Source organism: Nematolebias whitei, chromosome 7, assembly GCF_014905685.2.
Source record: "Nematolebias whitei isolate Nwh7 chromosome 7, NemWhi1, whole genome shotgun sequence".
Lineage (NCBI taxonomy): Eukaryota > Metazoa > Chordata > Actinopteri > Cyprinodontiformes > Rivulidae > Nematolebias > Nematolebias whitei.
This window is the reverse complement of record NC_056504.1, coordinates 718,258-735,416: the sequence shown is the minus strand read 5'-3', so window position 1 is coordinate 735,416 and position 17,159 is coordinate 718,258. Positions and strand designations below refer to the sequence as shown.

The 17,159-nt window shown below is 42.5% G+C and overlaps 1 protein-coding gene across 1 annotated transcript in view; it reads left to right on the top strand.

Moving 5' to 3' along the window:
• Positions 1-3,767, top strand: part of LOC119412086 (laminin subunit beta-3-like) — a 69,565-nt gene extending 65,798 nt beyond the window's left edge. Inside the window, exons 5-7 of the mRNA XM_037679062.1 lie at positions 3,097-3,160; positions 3,236-3,426; positions 3,609-3,767. Of these exons, the coding sequence (XP_037534990.1) occupies positions 3,097-3,160; positions 3,236-3,426; positions 3,609-3,767 (414 nt within the window). The remainder of the gene's footprint in view (positions 1-3,096; positions 3,161-3,235; positions 3,427-3,608) is intronic.
• Positions 3,768-17,159: the final 13,392 nt, after the last annotated feature.

Here is a 17,159-nt window from a genome sequence, read left to right as displayed (position 1 = left end):
TAACAAAAAAAACGAAGTCCAGATGACATGATTCAACCTTTTTTGTTATAACTCTCAACATTTACAGTACATGAATATTGAAATCACCCATTATGATGATGTTATCAGTATTTAATAATAAGTCAGTTAATAATTCTGAGAATTCAGAAAAAAACTGAGAGTAAGCGCCTGGTGGACGATATATAACAACTAGTAAAAGTGGCTTTTCTGATTTCCATTTTGGATGAGAAAGACTGAGGGACAGCGATTCAAAAGAATCATAACTAATAACTGGTTTGGCATTGATCAATAATCCTGACTGAAAAATAGAAGCTACTCCTCCACCTCGGCCAGTTGTTCTAGGAACATGAACGTTTAAATAATTAACAGGAGTGGATTCATTTATACCAACAAAATCCTCCTGTTGCAGCCAAGTTTCTGTCAGACACAATAAATCAATATGATGATCAGTTATCAGTTCATTAACTAACAGGGATTTAGAAGAAAGAGATCTGATGTTCAATAATCCACATTTAATGATTTTATGATTTTGTTCTGGTAAAGTCACTGTGTTTATTTTAATCAGATTTTTATGGTTTGTATTTTTAGAGTTGATTTTTGGTTTATTTAATTTGAGCCGTGGGCGAGTTGACACTGTTTCAATGTGGGTGTGGGTGGGTAACAGAGGAGAAGCAGCAGAGAGGTGTGGAGGACTACAACTCTGCTTCCTGGACTGGGCCCTGGGTTGTCAATAACTTGGGGGATAAACAAAATCAGCCATATTTCTATAAAGAAGAGTGGCTCCGTCCAAAGTGGGGTGGATGCCATCTCTCCGCATCGACCATTTTTTCCCCAGAAAGAACTCCAGTTATCTATGTAGCCCACGTCATTGTCAGAACACCACCTGGACACCCAGCGGTTAAACGACGACATATAGCTAAACATGTCATCGCTGGTCAGGTTGGGGAGGGGGCCGGAGAAAACTACGGAGTCCGACATGGTTTTATCAAAGTCACACACCAAGCAACATTAATTTTAGTGACCTCCAATTGGCGTAACCGGGTGTCATTACCACCGACATGAATAACAATCTTACTGTATTTAGCCTTAGCCAGCAGTTTCAGATAAGATTCTATGTCGCCCGCTCTGGCCCCCGGAATGCATTTGATTATGGCCGCTGGAGTCCTTAAAGCCACGTTTTGGACTATGGAGCTTCCAGTAACCAGGGTCTGCTTCTCAGCGGGTGTGTCACTGAGCGAGGAAAATCGATTAGAAACGTGAACGGGTAGGTGGTGAACTGGGGGCTTAACCTTAGCACTACACTTGCTCCGGTCCGTCACCCAGCCGGCCTGGGGTCCCGGCTGCTCGGGGTCTGCTGGAGGACCGCTAACAGGAGCTAGCCTCTGTGGTTCCGTGCTGTCTAAGGGGACCTGGCTAGCTACTGGTTTTTCTACAGCACGGAGCCGAGCTTCCAGTTCAGACAGCCTCTCCTCCAAAGCTACCATAAGACTACATTTGTTACATGTATCATTACCACTAAAGGAGGCAGAGGAGAAACTAAACATCTGACACATTGAAGTTGTAAGATGATCAACTAGATGATCTAAGTCTCTGTTCTCTGATGCATTACTCTGCAAGACAGAGGAAAACATTGATGGAAGAGATTGTTTAAATTTGGTTACAGCATTTTCTGATAAGCACTTGCTGAGATGAAATTTACTCTCAGTAACTGTGTAGTCATTTCATCACTATCCAACAGTAGAAAAACAACTGTACTAAGTGTGTTTCTGAACTAGAATGAAAAACTGTGCAAAAAACAGATAAATCCAGAAAACAAAGATGACTCGAGCAAACAATTCACTTGAGCTACCAACAGACAAAGAGGAAGTGACACAATACATCTCACCACGAACGTGCAACGTCCACCTCTTGCCTGTAGCTGGACTCATCATTGTTTGTGATGCATCCCACCACCGCTGTATCATCTGCAAACTTTACAATGTGACAGCCTGGATGGGTAGCTGCACAATCATACATGAGCAGAGTAAGCAGGAGGGGGCTCAACACCTTTTTATTTTTATTGAAGGTTTTATTGGTTTTATTGAAGGGCAGCACGGTGGCGCAACTGGTAGAGCTGCTGCCTCTCAACAAGCAGGTCCCTGGTTCAAACCCCGGTCCAGGGGCCTTTCTGGGTGGAGTTTGCATGTTCTCTCCGTGCATGTGTGGGTTTTCTCCGGGTACTCCGGTTTCCTCCCACAGACCAAAAACATGCATGTTAGGCTGATTGGTAACTCTAAATTGTCCCTAGGTGTGAGTGAAAGAGTGAATGGTTGTTTGTCTCGTTTGTCTCTATGTGGCCCTGTGATGGATTTGCAACCCATCCAGGGTGTAGCCCGCCCCTCACACAGTGATTGCTGGACATGGGCACCGGCGACCCCCGTGACCCAAAATGGAACAAGCGGGTAAAGAAAATGGATGGATGGATGGATGGATGACTGAGAATCTTCACCAGCTACAAGAGATCCTTCCTGCCCACAGCCATCAGCCTCTAGAACTGTTCTTTAATGAAACCAGGATTATGAGTTACAACAAATTTAATTTCCCTTTCGGATTAATAAAGTATTTTTGAACTGAATTGAATAACTATGAAACATTTATGTGTAAATATTCTGATGCTGCTCAATAATCCAGGTAGAAAAATCTAAAAAAGTTAAGTCTGGTCCTCTGGACATTCAAAGAACAAAAAACAATTGTAGAAACATTTCATCTTTCATCCGAAAGACTTCTTCAGTCTGAGGTGCTGTATTCAGCTCAGTCTTATAAATAGCACCTTCTCAGAGTGGATCAACCAGTTTGCTGCTGACAACCAGAACCAGTTGTTCACATGATCAAGAAGGACCATCAGCCTAACGATTCAGATGATGTTCTTCGGGTCCTCTGGATGTTTTTTGAACATCCAGAGGACCTGACTTAACTTTTTTAGAGTTTCTGTGTAAAAGTGCATTGACAGAAAGTTTGAGAAAAATGTGAGTTACATTTTTTTGTGCCAAGGAAGAGAAAAGCTCTGTAAAATGTGTGTGAAAGAAACACTAACAAAGGAATCCTTGTTGTTTGCAGATTGAGTTCAGTCCACTGCGTCAGTATCTGTCTGTCCCAGCTCCCAACAGCCAAAAACTTGAAGGTATTAGTCAATAAAAGCATCATGGTCAGACATATACAGTTCAAGTTTACAGCTCACTGAATTTTTTGTTAACAGAAAAGTCTGGCTTTATGGGGCTTCGAGTCAGGCTCATTGAGTTGGGTGAGGTGCCTCATATACCAGGGAGGTCTCTGAGCAGATTTTACGCACTGCAGGAGGTGAGGGTCATGGGCAGCTGTCTGTGCCACGGACATGCCAACCGGTGTCTGCCGGAGAAACATAATGATCCACTCTCCAACACCATCCAGGTACATGTCAACAAAAACTTTACCTAAACTTGGTTGTATCAAAATTCCAATTTGGATGCAAGAAATTTATATTAACGTACATGATAGTGTGAGATTTTCTACTTGAAATCTTATAATGATAAGAGTAAATTTGACTTCAGTTATGCTTGTTGAGGAAGAATGTGATGTTTGTGACTTTGCAGATGAATCCTCAGTGTGACTGCAAGCACAACACAGCTGGTGTGAACTGTGAGAACTGTGCTGAGCTCTACAATGATCTTCCCTGGAGACCTGCAGAGGAGGGCCACACTCACACTTGCAAACGTAACATCACCTCCACCTGCTTACATCAATCAAAATAAACCAAGCTTTATAGCACCTTTCCTACAAATCAAATGCAATTCAAAGTGCTTTACATTGCAGAGTAAAAGCTATCTTGTGTAAAAGCATGACGGAACAGATGGGTTTTAAGTATATGTTTAAAAGTATCTAGATCATGGACTCCTCTCAGGTCTTCTGGCAGGCTGTTCCATAGTCTCAGTGTGTAGATACTAAAAGCAGAATCAGCTAAAATTTATTTTTATGCTTTGTGGACCAACTAAAAAAGAGGAACCAAAGAGCAGCAGGGACATCCTAGATTAAAACCATCTCTCTGACATTGTTGCTTGGCTGTGAAGGGTCCATCCATCCATCCATTATCTTTACCTGCTTCTTCCATTTTGGGTCACAGGGGTCGTCGGTGCCCATGTCCAGCAATCACTGTGCGAGGGGCGGGGTACACCCTGGACAGGTCGCAAGTCCATCACAGGGACACATAGAGACAAACGAGACAAACAACCATTCACACTCTCACTCACCTAGAGACAATTTAGAGTTATCAATCAGCCTAACATGCATGTTTTTGGTCTGTGGGAGGAAACAGGAGTACCCGGAGAAAACTGCTGTGAAGGGTCTTCAAAACCAATCAAATAATTTTAAAATCAACAGGCCAGTGTAAGGATTTTAAAACAGGACTACATGAACTCTCCTTCTGGTCTTTGTCAGCACTCACTGCTGAATTCTGAATTAACTGGAGCTGAATACTCTTTAGAAGACCAGAAAGGAGAACATTACAGTCTACCAGCTGTGAGTTTTAAAAGCATGTTTTAGTATCTGTCTTGTCCAAAGAGGGAAATGGCTTTACACTGAAAAAAAATTTAAATGATAAAATTCTTTTTTATTACTGATGTTTTATGTGGTTGGAAATTGAAATCTGAGTCAAATCTGACACCTAGATTGCTTGCCTTCTGGGATAGCTTTAATCCATAGTGACAGAGATGCTGAGAGTGTACAGTAGAGACTAATCTCAGCACCTCAGTTTTGTCCTGGTTAAACTGTAGAAAGTTTTGCAGAATCCATGAACAAAAATACATTTAAGAAGTGTGTCAATAGGTCCAGTGTCATCAGGATATACAATAATGTAGAGCTGAATATCAGCAGCATACGTGAGAAAAGAGATTCCATATCTCCTGATGAAACTGATTGAAGCAACATAAACAAATTAAAAAGAAGAGGTCTTAAAATGTATCCTTGTGGAACATCACAAGTAATGTCATACCTTTTCATGAGTGATAATCAGTTTTAACAAAACAATTTATATCAAAAACATTAAGAAAATCATTTTAAACTGTTGCAGATAAGCCAATGTGTTTGTTTAATCTATCTAAATTAATTTAGTGATAAACAGTGTCAAAAACAGCACTGCGGTCAAGTAGTACCAGAACCTGTAGATTGTTATTATGGTTTATTCTGTTGTCATTTAGCTACTTTTAAAGAAGCTGTCTTTGTGCTATAATGGACTCTAAAACCTGGCTGAAACATTTCTAATTCAAGGTTCACAGTTCAAGGTTCTTTATTGTCATTCACATCACATGTGGTACATGAGGTGGAATTAAATTGTGTACCCAAGGTCCCAGTTACAACCAAAGATAGCAAAAATAGAAAGTATCAAAAAACAGTATAAAAGGATCTAAGATATACCCTAAACAATAATAATGTAAAATAATATGGTGTATTAACAGCAGCCTGCACATGAGTCTGTTGTGAGCAGATGGATATAAAGATAGCAGCATCGGCAGCATGGATAATCAGCATTACAGATAATGCAACAAATCTCCAATTAAAGTGGCATTACAGTGTTTTTCCTGTGTTTACATGTGTTTACATTCCTGAGGGGAGCTGGGCAAAAAGTGTGTGTGCTGGGTGAGTGGGGTCATTCATGATGCAGGTGGCCCTCTTCCTGCATCTAGAGGTGTAGATGTCTGTGATGGTGGGGAGACTGACTCCAACAGCTTCTGTGCAGCCTTCACCACTCTCTTCAAAGCTTTTCTTTCTGCAGCTGTGCAGCCTCCATTCCACACATTGATTCTGGAGCACAGGATGCTCTCCACTGCACATCTGTAGAAGGAAGTGAGGACTGAGCTTCCCAGACCAGCTCTTCTCAGCTGCCTGAGGAAGTAGAGTCTCTGATGCGCTTTGTTGATCAGACTGGTGGTGTTGTTGTCCCAGCTGAGGTTGCTACTCAGTTGCACACCCAAGTACTTATAGCTGGACACCACTTCCAGATCAGAGTGTGAATTTAAAATTAGTTCAACTGAATAAAATAAATTGTCAGAAGAAGAATCAGAATCATGACATACTAAAAAAACTGTTTCCCCCCACCGTGTCCGTGTAAATCGGGCCTCAGTCTTTTAAATAGCACCTTCTTGTAATGGATCTACCAGTTTGTTATTGACATTCAAAACTAGCTGCTCACATGATCGAGGAGGAACATCAGTGTAACAACGTATCGTTAGATATTTAAAGAGGAGTGACAAAAGGAAAGGAGGTGGGTTGGCAGTGCTTGTGAACAACAGATGGTGTAATCCTGGACATGTTACTGTGAAGTGTCGTCTCTGCAGTCCAGATATTGAACTGTTAGCACTAAGTTGTTGTCCATATTATTTGCCAAGAGAGTTCACCAGTGTTATTTTGGCAACTGTTTACATTCCACCCAATCTCTGTTGCCGAGACTGCGTGTGATGTCATCAGCTCCGAGGTTGCTAAGCTACAGACACAACACCCTAGTGCGTTTGTTGCAATATCTGGGATTTTAATAATGCCTCTCTCTCTGCTACACTTCCGACATTCCAACAGTTTGTCAGCTGCTCTACCAGAGAAAACAAAACGCTGGACTTGTTTTATGCAAATGTCAAGGATTCATACATCGCTAAAGCAAGACCCCCTCTTGGCAAATCAGATCACAATCTTGTGTTTCTCTGCTCAAAATATAAACCCCTTGTTCAGAGGCAACCTGCAATAAAGAGAACAGTGAGAAAATGGTCAACGGAAGCTGAAGAAGCCCTGCGGTGTTGTTTTGAGGCTACAGACTGGGATGCACTGTGCCAGACACATGGAGAGGAAATCAGTGCCATGCCTGAGTGTGTGACCGATTATACAAACTTCTGTGTAAACAACACCATCCCCACCAGAACAATGAGATGCTTCCCCAATAACAAACCCTGGATCACCACTGACCTGAAGGAACTGCTAAACCAGAAAAAAAGAGCCTTCAGGGAGGGAGACGGGGAATTATTGAGAAGTACACAGAAGCAACTGAAAGTCAATATAAGAAACAACAAGGAGATGCACAAGAAAAAGCTGGAGAGCAAGCTCCAACAGAACAATATCAGAGAGGTGTGGACAGGGATGAAACAGATCACAGGCTTCAAGCAGAAGGAGGATCAGAAGGATGGAAGCCTGGACAGAGCCAATGAACTGAACACATTCTTCAATAGGTTCAGTTCAGGAACAAGCTCAGCATCCTCCTCTCTTGCCCACAGCCAAACAGATATACCACCCTCTTTTGACCCAATGTCACACCTCAAATACTGTATCTACCACCTCAGTCATGGACCCTTCTTCTACATGTTGGTCTTCAACCAAATCAGAAGATGCTGATGCCTCCTTTGCCCCCCCCCCCCCCCCCGCATCTCCAGAAGTCAGGTGAGGAAGCAGCTGGAGAGACTGAACCGGAACAACAAGGCTGCAGGTCCAGATGGTGTCTGTCCCAGAGTCCTGAAGGTCTGTGCAGAGCAGCTCTGTGGGGTTCTGCAGCACCTCTTCTACCTTAGCCTGACCCAGGAGAAGGTTCCAGTGTTGTGGAAAACATCATGCCTTGTTCCAGTGCCAAAGAAAACTCACCCATCAGTCCTCAGTGACTATAGACCTGTTGCCCTGACATCCCACATCATGAAGGTCCTAGAGAGACGTCTACTGACCCACCTGACTAAACAAACAAGCACATATCAGGACCCACTGCAGTTTGCTTATCGGCGTGGACTTGGAGTCGAAGATGCCATCAAACACCTGCTTCAGCAAACTCACTGTCATCTAGAAAAGGCAGACAGCACTGTGAGAGTCATGTTCTTTGATTTCTCCAGTGCATTTAACACAATCCAACCTGATTTGCTTTGTCAGAAACTCCAGAAGACTCAGGAGGAGGCCTCAACAATCACCTGGATCAAAGACTACCTGACAAAATGACCACAGTTTGTGAGACTGAAGGGTTGTGTGTCTAACCCGGTAGTCAGTAGCTCAGGAGCACCGCAGGGGACTGTACTCTCACCATTCCTTTTCACTCTGTACACCTCAGATTTCCAGTACAAAACAGACTCCTGTCATCTGCAGAAATATTCAGATGACTCTGCAGTGGTCGGGAGTATCAGAGATGGACAAGAAGCTGAGTACAGGGAACTGGCGGACCGCTTTGTGGCATGGTGTGGAAACAATCATCTCATCTTGAATGTGAACAAAACAAAGGAGATGATTGTAGATTTTAGGAGAAATAGTAACAGGTCCAACCCTATTTCCATCATGGGAGAAGAAGTGGAGGTGGTGGAGAAGTATAAATACCTTGGGGTTCACCTGGACAACAGACTGGACTGGAAATGCAACAGTGAAGCCGTCTACAAGAAGGGACGGAGCAGACTGTAATTCTTGAGGAAGCTGAAGTCCTTCAGTGTTTGCAGTGAGATGCTGCATATCTTTTATAAGTCTGTTGTAGAAAGCACTATCTCTTCTGTCATCATCTGCTGGGGGAGCAGCACCAGAGCAAGTGACCTTAAAAAGATCAACAAGCTCATAAAGAAGGCTGGCTCAGTTCTGGGGACTCCTCTAGAACCTTTGGAGATGATTGTACAAAGAAGGATTCTTCATAAAATGAAGACAGACCGCTACAAGAGATCCTTCCTGCCCACAGCCATCAGCATCTATAACAACTCTTTAATGAAACCAGGATGATGAGTTACCACAACATATAATTTCCCTCTGGGATTAATAAAGTATTTTTGAATTGAATTGAATTGTTAGCACCATGATGGCTGCTTGCTATTCACTGGGGACTGAGTGATACTAGCAATATCAGCATTCATTGTAAGAGGATACAGATCCTCAGACTGAAGTCTTTCGGATGACAGACAAAACATTTCTACAGTTTTTTGCTTTTGAATCTGTCCAGAGGACCTGACTTAACATTTTTAGATTTTTCTACCTGGATTATTGAGCATGTATCAGGATATTTTGAAACACTTTGACCAGGGTTGCCTTAAACTAGTTAAGAGAGTTTGAGCAAACAGCAAGGAAGAGGGCAAACTACAGGGACCACTTGCGAGTCAACCTACGATGCAGACAAAGTGGCATCATTCCCAAGAGCCTGGAACTCAGATCTTCCATCAGCAGGCACCGGGCAAGCAAAATCCTACAGAAGACACAGATCCAGCTGCTGAATGAATGGGTGAGACAGGCCAATTTTACTATTGAGGCCTTAGAGGCCAAAGAAGAGCACATTAAACAAAAACTAACAACGGGCCTAGATCAGACCACACTTCAGCAAGTGATGGGCTGTACAGATCAGGCACACTTAGCACAGCATGTCCAGTCCAAGACCCAAAAATAAAACAAGTTTACTGATAACTCGTCAACACCATCACAATTCCAATAACAACACATTCAGTGGAAGACAACACACTGGTAAGACAGTCACACACCAAGGAGACAGAAAAGTGAGTGAATAATTTATTTGACAGACAGCTTACCCAGCCTGAGACAGAGATTCTTGTCAGGCGACTGAACTTTGCAGTTGCACCAAGAAGAATTCCTCCGGTGGAGATTATCACAGCCACTGAGTCAGCCATCTGCAACAACAAAATTAAAGAGTGTGAAGCAGAACAACTCAGAATCAAAGTTTCAGCCTGCCTCAACAATGTCAAAACACTATCTTCCAACATCAGTAGAAAGGAGAGGGGTGCACTCACCACAGCAAGGATAAAAACATCATCATTTTCCCAGCAGACAAAGGAAGGTGCACAGTGATTTAGAACCAGAAAGACTATCATGAGAAAGTTATGACACTCCTTAGTGACTTAAACACTTATGAACCTCTGAAAAGAGATCCAGGAAGTGGTTACAAGAAGAAGTTAATAGATTGCCTGAAAATTTTGGAGCAGGACAAGGCTTTTGACCGTATTCTGTACCACAGACTGTACCCAGGGGAGGCCACACCTAGTCTGTATGGTTTACCTAAAATTCACAAACAAGGTGTACCTTTAAGACCAATTGTTAGCACTAACCATGTTTCCAAATATCTGGCGTCTGTACTCATCCCTTTAGTTGGCAGCTCAGAACACCACATACAGAACACCATGGACTTTGTGGATAAGGTGAGGGATGTCATCATGGAGACTGATGAAACAATGGTCTCTTTTGATGTCACATCACTCTTTACATGCATTCCTGTTGATGATGCAGTAGAGGTGGTCAGTTTAAGATTAAAATCAGACACCACTCTGAGCAGCAGGACCACGCTTTCCACAGAACAACTGTGTCAACTCTTGAAACTGTGCCTGCAGTCAACCTACTTCACAAATGGGGGCCAATATTATAGGCAGAAACATGAGTGGGCTATGGGGTCTCTAGTTTCTCCTATTTTTGCCAGCCTGTACTAGAGTTGCATTCGGGCCCAAAAAATCTGATCCGACCTGGCCCTAGCCAATCATAATTTTCGAACTCCACCCGACCCGATGAGTTACAGTAATTACAGATCCGAATCCAGAAAAAAAAAACATTTAAAATTAGTTATTAACAGTTGGGGACGCACAGCTGAATAAACGGAGCAGAGGATTTGGAGCTGAGAGGTGTTTGTACTTTCATGGCCATAAAAAAGCATTTAGACCCCGTTTATGCCTGCATTATTGTGAATTACTGAGACACGCGGACAGCTCTGACACACGCATCCGCTTTGAGATACATCTGTTGTCATGGACGCAAAGCTGAATAAAAGGTGCATAAGATTCGGAGCTGAGAGGTGTTTGTACTTTCATGGCCATAAAAAAGCATTTAAACCCCATTTCTGCCTGCAATCTTGTGAATTACTGAGACATGCGGACAGCTCTAACACAGGCTTTGGGATCTCACCTGATTGCGTCATCGGCCATGTGCATCTGCTGAATGCAGCAGCAGAATGAACGTCCACTTGGGCGATGGATCGCTGCCTGGCCGTATAGTCCCATCTGAAGCTTAACAGAACTTTTTACCTCTTTCAAGGCCAGTCAGCTCAAGGTAAAATGGCCTTGTGCAGCTGGTGGAAGTATGGCAAGCCATGTTAGTATATAATTGGATCACGGCTGATCCTGACCCAATTAAAATTCAATTCAGTTTATATATATAGCGCCAAATCACAACAAAGTTGTCTCAGGGCACTTTACAGAAACATTCACATACATAAAAGCCAATTAGTAGTTCTCTATCTAAGGAATCCAGCAGACAAGATGAATCTTGGCTTTGATGCAGTCTCCCATCCTGAGCAAGCACAGTGGCAACAGTGGAAAGGAAAAACTCCCTTTTAAAAGGAAGAAACCTCCATAAAAGCCTGAGACTGGCCCAGCCCACCCATTAATTACATTATAACAGCCCGGCCTTAATCCGGGTCAGTCCGGGCCAGGTTTTGGGTTTAGGTTAGAAATAACAGCTCTAACCTATACATGGAGGAGGTTGAAAAGAGAGCCTTGACTTCCTTTTCAGTGACACCACCATTGGTTCAAGTATGTTGATACCTGGGTTAAAATTAAATCTCAGGAAGTCCAACATTTTATTGATCACATCAACTCTGTGGATAAATATATAAAGTTCACACAAGAAGATATAAAGGTTGGCTTTCTTGGACTGTGAGGTCTCAGTTTCTTTCTTTTTTTTTCTCTCCCTTGTCCTGTCCGGCATTGTGACGCTTAGAATTATTGTCTGAGTGTCAAAGTGATGCCAAACAGATTTATTTTCACAAGCAGAGCATTATGGCTGGCTTTAATGCTCCACTTGATATATAAATTAAATTTTATTAGAATTTGCTTTGGGCTTGTTTCAGATGTAATGGAGATGGGGATGAAAAACAAAGAAGATAACAAAGCAGAAAAGAGAGAGAAGGGTTAAAAGGTAAAGAAGGAGATAGGAATATAGGAGCGAGAGAGGGATAAAGAGAACACACTTGTCCTCTTGTCACTATAAGGTTTCTCCATAAAAATGTTCAATAGTGGATGTGGGGACCCACAGACCTGTCCCCACAGGACACAATGGTAACACAGGAAAGAACAGAACCACAGACACACAGCGGCCCCCAAGCCCAGAACTCCGGGAGTCCCCCAACAGGGACACCCACACCTCCCAGAGAGAGAGAGACAAAGGGAAGCCCCGGGCGATCCCCAGCAACCACAATGCAGAAACCCCAGGTTGGCTTTCTTGGACTGTGAGGTCTCAGTCTCTGATGGAGGACATTTGCAAACTGAGGTGTACCGCAAACCCACCCACACAGACCAGTATTTGCAGTTTGACTTCCATCACCCTCTGGAGCACAAGTTAGGAATCATCAGTACTCTGTACCACAGAGCAGACAGCGTCCCCACCAACTCAGGAGCCAGGCAGAAGGAGGAATCCCACACAAGACTGGCTCTAGACTAGAGCAATGTGGATATCCTAACTGGGCCTTCCTGAAAGCAGAGAAGAAACCCAAACAGGACTCCAGCCAGCCATCAGGTAAAAAGGAGGACCCAGACCAGTGGTCATTCCGTATGTTGTGGGAGTATCAGAGAAATTGAGAAAATTATTTTCTAAACATAACATCCCAGTTGCTTTTAAACCTCAAAATACATTACGGCAAAGACTGGTCTATCCCAAATATCCAGTCCCCCAGCATAAACAGAGCAATACTGTGTATGCTGTTCAGTGTCAGGAGGGCTGTGATTAGTCTTATATCAGGGAAACTAAACAGCCACTGGGCAAAAGGATGGCTCAACACAGAAGAGCAACATCATCATTCCAAGACTCTACAGTTTACATTCACCTCCAGGCCAGTGGTCACTTGTTCAGCGATGAAGATGTTCACATCCTTGACAAAGAGGAATGATGGTTTGAGAGACGAGAAAAGGAAGCCATCTTTGTGAAAAGAAACCTCCCATCATTAAACAGGGGCAGAGGCTTACGTGTTCAACTGTCTCCCTCTTACGATGCTGTTATTCATTCAAACCTTTATTTATACAGACAAATCGCATTGAGCCTCGAAGACTCTTTTACAAGTGAGACCTGTTTAGACAGACAAAAATGTTGTGAAAGTAACAACATACAGGATTTTGAGGCAAAAAATCTTAACATGCTCTCTTTCAATGTTCAATGAGATATCATGAAATTGAAGAAACACCCTGCCCACATAACCACATGGTGATGTAGACATTCTGCAGGGGAGGGGGAGATGACAAGGGTGGTGAGTGTGTCCAAGGATGCTGTCAGAGGCACTGTAGGGGTTCTGATAAGAATGAAATAATAAGCCAGTTCCCTTTGGTGACACCCGTAAACATTCTCAGGGTGTGCCAAGGATGGCAAGGACAGCACCAGTGACAATTCAAGAGTCCTAAAACAATGACACAATGTTTATTCAGTTGATTCCCCTGATTGGTCCGTGGACTTCCTCAGTGGGAAGGGAGATAGCAGAGCATCATATTACATAGCCTCCAGGTGAATTGAGACAAGGTGGTGTTCCAAGGCCAGCCGAGGGAGCCAACTTCAGATAAACATTTGTTTTGGGGACATGCAAAACTTTGCTGAATTTTATCTGCCTCAAGTCTTTGCTGGTCTCACATAGATTCTAAAATGTCCAAATTAAGTGGACACAATAGCTGGTCCATGGATGAGAATATTCCTGAGATCTGATCCATCCTGCCAGTGAATCCTAGGAGCTGCAAATGGCCTGCAATTCTCTCAAATCACATCAAATTTGCGATCCAGTTTGCTAAGCAATTGAGTCTGCGTGCTAGAGATACGGACCAAACCTTCACATAATGCAAGCAGCCTGACCAGGGTGTTTTGCTTACCCAAGTGAGGTAGACACAGGATGCATGCCACGCCCTCACTGCAACCTTCTCCTCCAAGGGGTCTAACACTAATCCTAAGGCTCAGGTATTACCCGTAGCTGTTTTTTAGGAGAGTTTAGTCTAAGGCTGTGTTGAGATGATTCACCCAGATTGTTAACAACCTCCTATACGTGCACCACACGCAGAATCTCACCTCGTGCCTCGCCCGACCTAGCAGCAGGAGTAGGGACGTTTGGCAGATGAGGAAGCGCACGTTAACGGTTGCTCATCTCCTAATTTAGCGTTACAATTGTTATCTGATCTGGTTTTGTTTAGAATCTAGGCATAAGATTCATGGATGTTGTTTTATAGTCAATAGCTACGAAACCTTTAAAAACCTCCCATGCTTTTATTGTTTCATTGAACCAAGTTTTCCACTTTCATGAACAAAGGGGTGTTGAAATAAGAATCCAGAATTTTACGTTTTTGCTTTGCTTTAATCAATGATTTTGCAGGCAAAACCGATCCAACAATCCAACATAGTGATTACATTTGATTACAAAGAGGATACATAGTGATTAATACTCAGAGTTTCAGTTATATTCCAGAGGTTGGTCTTTCCTGGGCAAAGTAGTTCTGTTCCTGGGGGGAGCTGGAGGATAGCTGTAGGCTTGCTTCATTCAGCCTCAGATATTTTCCTTCTAGCCAGTCACGCCCTAAGAGTCCCTAGGTGTCCTGACTCACTCAAGCGCTCCAAAACCTCCACAGTCTCCCCACACTCACTACCTGTCCCAATATGTTATCTCTCACCACATTAACCAACCTTTGACAACTCCAAGCAATCAAATTTAAAATATAATTGATCTTTCTGCTTGCAATTTTGTAAGTTACCGCTCTGAACTGAGATAAAGTTTGATAAAGGAAAATATCTTTGAGACGTCTCCTTACCATAGCTTTTTGGTGGAATTCCTGAAAATTTCGGCTCAGTAAGGAGCAGATTTCCTCACTCACTCCTGAATGAGGCCGTCCCTGGTCCCACAGTTGGTCAGAATTTGAAGAAAAGGGTTCAAGTAATAATCCGGGCTGAAGAGGGAAATGACTCCAAACGAAGTCTTTCCATCGGATCTGCCCCAGTTCTTCCTCAGCTGGAACCGTCCAATACTTGTCCTGTACATCCACACGCTTCAGTAGTCCAACAGCCCCGGTTTCACAGAATAATCTGTATTTATAGGGCGAGTGCTGGGTAACACCCCTGAAACATCATGCCACCGTTCAATCCCACCTTTTGGGTCGGATTTGTTGCAGTATTTTCATGCATGTCTATGGGAGATGATTACCTCATACTCATACATATTAAAATCTGGGTGTAACCTTATTCTGCCTGGTTCTTGTCTGGACTTGTCTGATTAAACTTTCGAGTTGTTTTTCTCTTTGTTTTCCTTATAAGGGTCTAGGTTTTGCTTGGAGCTGTTTTAAGGTCCGTTATTGTGAAATACTTTCTTCTCATTGCTCACACAGTGCTTCTGAAAACATTTTCTGAGAACACAGTTTACTTCCTTCTTAAACTCTTAACATTATAAAACAATACAGAGTACATTTTAGAATCACAAAAGATTACATTGTCAACTTGATTATCTTTACTTTCCCTTGTAATAAACAATTCATGTCTCTATATTTAAAAAATAACAATTTCATCTGGGGGAATTTTCTCCATCCTTCACTTTTCCTTCTCTCCTTCATTCCACTTGCGTGTGTGTGCTTTTAGTGTGTACATGCATGTGTGTGTTTGAGTGTGTATGTACATGTGTGTGTTTGTGTAGTGTGTATGTGAGTGTGTTTGTGTGTGTGTGTGTTTGTGTAGTGTGTGAGTGTGTGAGTGTGTAAGTGTGTGTGTGTGTGTGTGTGTGTGTCTTTCTCCAGCATCTGTCTCTTGTTATCACAGGCCGGAGGATTAGGTATTGTCCACCGCAGGCCTGAACAAGAACATGCCTGGACATGTCTGAGGGACATGTTTGAACTTGTTTGAGGGACAGACTGGCTTCCACTAAGTGGCCTCTATTGACAAGGGTCACATAAGCTGTAGCCATCTTCTTTGTATGTCGATAAACCAGGAACTAGCCAATTCCAAAAAACAGGAAACCTGTTATCATAAATCCAATTATATATTGTTTTTATATTTGTTTTTATGTTATGAGTGCTTAGTGTATATTTAGTTGATGTTTTTCTTAGTTCATATCTTAGATGTTATTACTGTTTTTCTTATACATTTTATTGTTGGCTGTAACTGGGACCCTGTGAACATAATTTCGCTCCACCACATGTACCACATGAGGTGCGAATGACAATAAATAATCTCTGACTCTGACTCTGATATGCATTTTCAATATCTTCAATCGACAGCAGAGATAGACAGATCACATTCCACTTCCCCAGAGACATATCCAGCTGCATGCATGTCATCAGGGCAGTTCGGCTCGCCTGAAGCTTGTCTCATCGTTGAGGAAAATTTTGAATTGCGTTGAAAGACCAACTGACCAGATCCATATCAAAATTACTGTTCGGAAGATATGTAGAGAGAGGCTTAGAAGCAGTTTCACAGATAGGACAAAGCAACAAAGCAAAGCGGAGAAGGGGAAATGCGTTTGACCTCGACAAGAGCAAGTGGTAAAGGGTTATTGTTAAGGATAAACAACTTTATTGTTGAAGTTATTGCTAGTATCACTCAGCCCCCTGTGAATAGCAAGCAGCCATTGGGCTGATATTGATCCATTGTCAGGCTGATGGTCCTTCTTGATCATGTGTCCCTATGTGTCCCTGTGATGGACTTGCGACCCGTCCAGGGTGTACCCCGCCCCTTGCACAGTGATTGTTGGACATGGGCACCGGCGACCCCCGTGAACCAAAATGGAAAAAGCGGGTAAAAGATAATGGATGGATGGATGGTTTTATGAACCTGTCCAGAAGACCTGACTTAAGTCAAAGTAAAAGTCGCTTTATTGTCAAAAACTGCAAAATGTACAGGACATACACAGGATTGAAATTACATTACTCTCAGACCCCGGTGCAACAATAACCATTTAACATTAAAACATTTAATAAACATAAGCATAAATTTAAATAATAAAAGCATGATACTGTCTTAAATTGTACTATAGCGGTATAAAAAATATTTTTAAAAATATATTTATAAAAATAAAATGAAATAAAGGTCCTGACATTGACATTTGTAGTGAGTGGCAAAGCAGCATATGAAGTGAATGTACATAGTGTATGTATGAAGTCCTTGATATTGGTGTAAGTAAAGTGACATATGCAATAAGGCTAGTAAATATATATATATATATA